Here is a 7,196-nt window from a genome sequence, read left to right on the forward strand (position 1 = left end):
GCGCGCCCGGAGCCTGTGCGCCGTAACGGGAGAGGCCACAGCAGTGAGAGGCCCGCGTACCGCAAAAAAAAAAAAAAAAAAAAAAAGGCACTGCAATCACGCGGCTGGCTCCCGACGGCCAGGAAGTTCACAGGGATCACGTGGGACGCTCAGCACCCCCAGCTTCAGCATCCTTCACCCACAAAACCGGAGGCATGGAACCTTAGCATTGGAAGGGACCTTGGATGTCACCCTGACTGTCCTAGGAACTGAACAACGCCCGAGACAGAAGACTTCCCTTATGAATCCGCACACACACACACGTAAAGCTACAGGCACCATTTCATCTGGGTCTCCCGACTCTCTCTCGCTTCCCAGTTTTTGCCTCTAAGCTAACAAAGGACATGGCGTTTATATCAATTCTGCTCCATCAGGCCTGTCTGGCTCCTCTTCTCCACACACAGATCATTAAACTCTTCTCGCCTTTTGGTGTTTTTGCGTTTTGTACACGGTCCGTTCTACCTGCACGGCTCTGATTGTATGCTTTTCTAGTCACTTGCTCAAAACAGGCTTGGTGATGCCTGGTGTGTCTCCCAAACTCCTGGGATCCATCCCAGTTCCTGTGGTCACTGCAGCTTGGCTGGCTGGAGTCCGGGGAGGGGAGGGGTCTCCATGAACGCTGAGGAGGGTGCACAGTTGAAGCCCCCCTGGCCGGCCTAGCCTGGAATCCCCGCCCTACCCTGGACAGCCCGGGGACAGCCTTCTCACAGTGTGAGGCTGGCATCTCCGTGAAGTCTTGCTCGATTCTGAGCCCCCCTTGCCCCTTTGCCAGGCCCCTGACAGTGAAACTGACCTTTCTCTTCCTTGTTTTTTTTTCAAAAATGTCTGGTGAAGGAGAGATGAGGTTTTAACTGGCCTTCCTGCCTTCCACAGAGTGAGGCTGGATCAGTGAACAAGTTCTAGGAAGCAAATCACCTCCCTTCCTTTGAGGTCATTTTCCTCCTCTCTAAGATAACCTCAAAAGCCTCCTACATGAAAGATAAATAAGTACTGGGGTTGTAATGTACAACCGGGTGACAATGGTTAACACTGCTTTATGCCGTATTTGAAAGTTGTTAAGAGAAAATCCTGAAAGTTCTCGCCACAAGGAAAAAATTTTTTTTGTAACTAACATATTAGGCAATGGATATTAAGTAAACTTATTGTGGTAATCATTTTGCAACATATACGGATGCCAAGTTATTATGCTCTAACACCTTAAACTTATACGGTGCTGCATGCCAACATCTCCCTGTAAAACTGGGGAAAAAGTCTCATACAGCTGTAAAAGCCAACTGTTTATAAAATAAGAAAAACTTTCATATCTTCACTGTCACATACTTTGACCTATCATCCAAAGTGACTTATTAAAAAAATATCAGGCTGACACACAATCCAAACTGCCTCCTTTTCAGAAAATTCCTTCCTTCTCCTATCAGTTTGGGGTAAAGAGCATCATTTTGGAATCTGCCAGTTCTGCCCGGAAACATTTCTGGCTTTGCTGTTAGCTAGTTGTGTCCTGTTGGCTAAGTTTCTTTAGCTTTCTACATATATTTCCTTATCTCAGAAATGGAGACAAAAATCTACCTTACAGGATTATCATAAAGGAAAAAATGCGGTGATATTTTAATATGATTAGCACAGGGCCTGGGACATCAGAGATGATAAATGACGGCTGTTATTATACATTAAAATACTGTGAAACTCGTCAGGAAAGGACCTTGGGCAGGTCCCCTTGGGAAGGTTAATCAGCATATGAGCATTGGGAGAAAATGCTGCAGGAGACGGTAGAATCAACAGGAAACAGTGTTCTAGAGGACTGGTTGGCGGGGATTTCTCCTGAAGTCAAGGGTCTGCGCATTGTATCGGCTATTTTACTACTCCTGGCCTTTGCTTCAAAAAGGAGGCTCGCGGTGCTTTAATAGGAAGAGCTTAATGATGCGAGTGCTACGTGCCAGATGCACTAAACCCTTTCTGTGTGTGCATATGATCTCAGTCCCTGCTTTACTTCAATCCTGTAAACTAGGTATTGTTAGTCTCACTTTAAAGATGAGAAAATTCAGGCTCAGAGAAGTATAAAGTCACTGGGTTCAACCCTAGGAAGTGGCACAAAAACAAGGTGGCCTCAGGGCACCGCAGGAAATGTAGTCCAGGATGTGGTAAACTATCAGTTCATCCCTCTGGAGGTGAAGAAACACTGACTTGAAAAGCATCTTAAAAGGAAAAGAACATGTGACCTCAATTCATTTATGGACTGAGTAATAAGTTCAAGGAATAAAACTCCACTCTTAATGCCTCCTTTGGGAACTACCTTCACTAAAAATGATCCTAAAATACTTCACAGGAAGTGAAAAAGCTACAGCTATCTTTTGTGCATCTGTCATTAGTGCCTTCAGAAGACTGTGTCCTCGAGGGTTGGTTTGGGGAAAGGATGAAAGCCACCGGCCAGATGGCATGCAAGCTTCACCCGTGGCTTTCACAACGAAGCCCCAGCTGACCGGCCTGTCTAGTGGGTGATTCTTCTTACCACGGGTGCCGAGCTGCCTGCTCGCACGTGTATCTTTTATTTGGATCTTTCTCCATCAGGTTCCGAATGAAGTCTTTTGCTGTTCAAAAGGAAGGCACAAGAGGGGGAGTCAGTACGTGGCTTGAGATATGACAATATGATACCAGGGTGCCTCTGTGAGTATCAAGGGTACCATGGAAACACGAGACCAGCCTTCCATGGACACTCGGGACCTGGGACAAAAAGGCAGGTGGTACCGGCATCTGGGGAAAAGGGAAGCCAAGGTTTGGGTTTCTGAGTGGTGACCCAGTGAACGAGGAGGCAGCCCAGCCAGGCCTGGGACCCTGCCTTCCCAGCTCGAAGTCCCTTCCCGCCGGCAGCTAGTGGCGCCTTTGTTTCAGGGAAAAGGTGAAATATCTTTGCCACCAGGTGCCTCTCACTCAGCTCACTGCTGCCTTAGGGAGCTGTTTTGTTGACGTCCTCACATTAAGAGCTCACCGATTCAGCAAAGCCGCCCGAGCACCCACTGTGGATGCACAGCCCTCCGGAAGCCCCCTCTGCAGCCCTCGCGGATGATTACACACAGCGAGCAGGAAATTACGGTGCAGGAGATGTGCCCTGGTGGCGAAGCAAAGCTGCTTGGAGGCTCAGGACCAGGTACGACCCAGAGCAGGACACTGAGAACATGAGAGGCTGGGACCCAGAACCAGAAGATGACCCATGCCAGGCGGGAAATCTGTCACCTTGTGGCGTCTGGCAGCTCACTGCCCACAGGGCTGGACTTCTGGGGGACAGCTGGGGCCCTTCCTGACTCAGAAGTAAACTACTCCCCACGTGGCTCTTTCCTGCAAGCCCTGGAGAACTATAGTCCGGTCCCCGGTTTTGGAAGACTGAGGAAGACAGCAGGGCATTTCCAGTTAGGAGGAAATAACACAAATAATAAAATGGGATATTCGAATAGCTCATTCATTATTTCATGTGATCCTTACACTACCCACCAGGGTGGGAGTGGTATTATTACCATCCTCATCTTGTCAGGGAGGAAACTGAGGCTGGAGACATTCCATCCGCTTACGTGGGCCTTGGGTTTGATTTTTATCCCTGAGGAGGAAATGGTGAACTTCCCTGGGAATGCTTTGTGTGGCACAGTAGCTGAGACTCGGGCTCTGGAGTGAGGGCGTCGGTTCAAACCCCAGCTCTGCCACTTACTAGCTGTTATTTCACCTTCCGGGGCCTCAGTTTCCTCATCTGTCAAATGGGGCTAATAGTAATCCCCACCTGATAGGCTGTCCTGAGGACTGGGTGGACTAGCGCACGTGCGGAGTTTAGAGAGCACAGCACACAGTAAGTAAGCTCGATAAACTCGAGCTAATACTGTCTCACTCCAGAGCACCCAGATCAGGGTATGGCCCGGCGTGGTGAAGGAGTGAGTCCCCAGCCCTCAGCCTGACTCAGGGCACGTGTCCCAAGCCTCTCCTCGCTTCTCAAGTCAAGTCTAAGTGCGTAGCATCCTCAGGAGCCTCAGGACCGTCCTGAGCCCCCGGGGACTGTTGGAGACTCAGGTGGGCTGGGTGTCGGGGTCCCAGGAGCCGCCCACCAGGAGCCGAGAGACCTACCGGAGTCGGAGATGTCATCCCAGTAGGGGGAGTCGAACTCATATTCCGCCTTGAGAATCTGCTCAAAGAGCTTGGAGTCATTTTCGTCATAGAAAGGAGGGTAGCCGCAGAGCCTGGAAGACAAGAGGATCTCTTGTGAGGATCTGAACCGGCTGAGGACCCAACACCAGGGGGGTGGCTTGACATCCTGCCTGGGAGGAAGAGCTGTCTTCACTGGAGTGGAGGAAGCCTGCACCGTGCGCGCTACAGACACAGTCTCAGCAAAGGACCCACACGTTCTCTGGGCACACGCGGCACAGAAGTAAAATTGTGACTTCACAGGTAGCTAAAAGGGTTAACCCTGGTGGCGACTGAGGGTAAACACATCTTAACGCTTTGCACGTTATTCACCAGGGTCCTGCGCGCCCTGAACACCTACCAGCGCCCCCTGTGTACAAACGTTACTGATCTTACTGCCTGGGACATGGTCCCTAATAGATGATGGGTTAGTGAAACAAACAAAATATATGTTTGGTATACATTTCAAGACCTTTCCAGGTTCATTTTATTTAATAAATCATCAGAGGAAGAAAAGGAAATTTTATACACTTGAGTCACCAAATTGCCACAAGTGGCCCCAAACTGCAGAGTATCACCCTACCATGCCCAGTTCAGGTATTTGGAAGGTTACAGTTTTGCCCATTAATATGCAATAAGCAGAAGTTGACATAAATTTTAATACCATGACCCTTTTTCCACTGAACTGTTTCAAAGTTGATTTTTAAAAGATCATATGGGAATTCCCTGGTGGTCCAGTGGTTAGGATTCGGCGCTTTCATTGCCGAGGACCTGGGTTTGATCCCTGGTTGGGGAGCTAAGATCCTGCAAGACACATGGCACGGCCAAAAAACATTTAAGAAAGAAAAAAAAAAGAGGATACTAGGATGTTGGTGCAAGAAACTTCTAGTTCTAGAGGTACTGACAGTCATAATAGAAGTAGGAATTTTTGTTAAATACCCCAAATACAATTCGTGCCCTGAAACTGTGGGTTCTCACTCCCAGGTCTGCTACAGGCTCTGAGGTGACCTTTACCATTAAAGACCAAAATGTCCTCATCTAAACACGAAGAGGCCAGACTAGAAAATTCCTAATATTCTTTCTGGCTTTAAGATGCTGTGGGTCTATGCTTCCTCCCCCAATTTGTTTGGCTGGTCCACGATTGAGGCCCACGGCGGGCAGGCAGGGGCAGCCTCTGGTTGGGACTGGACATTGGGAAGGGGTGAGATTGAGGCTGCGGCCATAAGTGACGGACAGAGCAGAGGGCAAGGCTGGATTCTGGAAGGCCAAGCGCAAAGCTGGATGGCGCAGAACTTGGTTCCGGGCCCGAGACAACCCACAGGGCGGCAGCAGCCGCGGTGAGAGAGTCCCGCCCCCAGACGAGCCCTGAATCTTCCCATGCAGCCCAACTTTGTTCAAAGCACAGCTACAGCCTAGAGACCAGTTTAATGAGAACAAGTGAACGGGAATCAACAGACTCCAGGCCTTCGAGGGATTTAGGCTGCCAGCAAGTAAGAAATTTAATGAAGGTTCGAAACACAGCTTTTAGTACAAATTTTCAGCCTCTCCTGCCGCTCTACACAGCATCACTGGTCGTGCTGCATAGGGGAACGGCCGATGACACTTTTAAAGGCTGTGAGACATTCTGTGGGCTGATAAGATTCAGAATCATCTATCCCTACAAGGTTGATTTAGGGGCTAAGTGCCTGGAAATTTTCATTTTTAAAGATTTGCTGCTTTTGGCGAAGTAAGAGCCAGCGCTTCTGAAACCACGAAGCACATATTTCACTACCCAGGAAAGCCTGGAGCTGAGAGATGGATATGGAAATGTTTCCCATGATGAGGATTTGGGCTAAATGAAATATGCATATTAGGAAAAGCAGACAGGGCGAAATGTTAGTTCATCTCGGAAAAAACGAAATTTTAGATATGTGAGGTTTTTGTTTATTAACAACGGACTGTGTTTTACTTTACAGTTTGTCTCTCTTTTTCAAGGCAAAAAAATCTTCAAGAAAATTGCAAGAAAGATTTAATCTTCTTGTGCCCATTTTCTTAAAGTAATCCTGATTTCTTCTGGTTTTAGCTCCTCTTTTCTGGGGGGAGGGGGAGTAGAGAATACCGTGTTTATGTGTCTGTACTGAGGATGGAAGGAAAAGAAACGGATGGAGTTTGGGCACTAAGTTAAAATTAAGAAAGAAAATTTTTAAATAAGGGCTGAAACAGAACAGAAGGGCAAGGAGAAGTTGTAAGATCTTCCTCAGATCTAGAAGATTCACAGGGTTCCCTGGTCAGGCTATTTCGTGAGCAGGTTTGTGTGGTGGGTTCAATTAGGAGAAATGACTTTGAGTTGTTTCTATCTCCATATACAGAATGCTGACTTCCGTGGTCCTGGATCCACCCATTTGCAGATTTCATCTCTGTGTTCATATTTTACATTATCAAACCATTTAAATAACCTACAGATGATCTCACTGTGGGTTCTCAAAGACGATAAAGCCACTCCCAATTGTTGTAGGCCTAAAAGCCCATGGTTCAGAATAACATCTAAACTTGACAACCCAGCAACAGGCGGTCACGCCCAATACGGCAGCTCGCCTTCATGGGCTCATCCGTCACACCCATCCCAGCCTCTGGACGGCCATCTAGGGAGAATGCTTCCACGTCCCGTCTTCCCTGTGCTACTTAGTCTGCCGTCTCATCTACCTTGGCACACTTACACAAACATACTACTAGATTCTAGTGTAGCTTCGACTGAGCACTTATTTTGGGTCAGAAACTCCACCAAGGTGCTTTGCTATATTATCTCACTTAAACCTCACTCTCCCAGGCACTTCCCTGGTTGGGACGCCACATTTCCATTGCAGGGGGCACGGGTTCAATCCCTGGTCGGGGAACTAGATCCCGCATGCCGCGTGGTACGGCCAAAAAAAAAGGATAAAAAATAAATAAAATTGGGGCTTCCCTGGTGGTGCAGTGGTTGAGAGTCCGCCTGCCGATGCGGGGGACGCAGGTTCGTGCCC

General features: G+C 48.3%; 1 protein-coding gene across 7 annotated transcripts in view; it reads right to left on the minus strand.

Annotated features, from left to right (window-relative positions):
• Positions 1-7,196, minus strand: part of CAMK1D (calcium/calmodulin dependent protein kinase ID) — a 449,867-nt gene that overhangs the window by 11,102 nt on the left and 431,569 nt on the right. For all 7 annotated transcript variants that reach the window (XM_055087827.1, XM_024129560.2, XM_024129561.3 and 4 more), the window contains 2 exons: positions 4,141-4,253; positions 2,546-2,624 (listed from right to left, as the gene is read on the minus strand). In XM_055087827.1, coding sequence (XP_054943802.1) covers positions 2,546-2,624; positions 4,141-4,253 — 192 coding nt within the window. The remainder of the gene's footprint in view (positions 1-2,545; positions 2,625-4,140; positions 4,254-7,196) is intronic.

The sequence above is a fragment of the Physeter macrocephalus genome, chromosome 11, assembly GCF_002837175.3.
Source record: "Physeter macrocephalus isolate SW-GA chromosome 11, ASM283717v5, whole genome shotgun sequence".
Lineage (NCBI taxonomy): Eukaryota > Metazoa > Chordata > Mammalia > Artiodactyla > Physeteridae > Physeter > Physeter macrocephalus.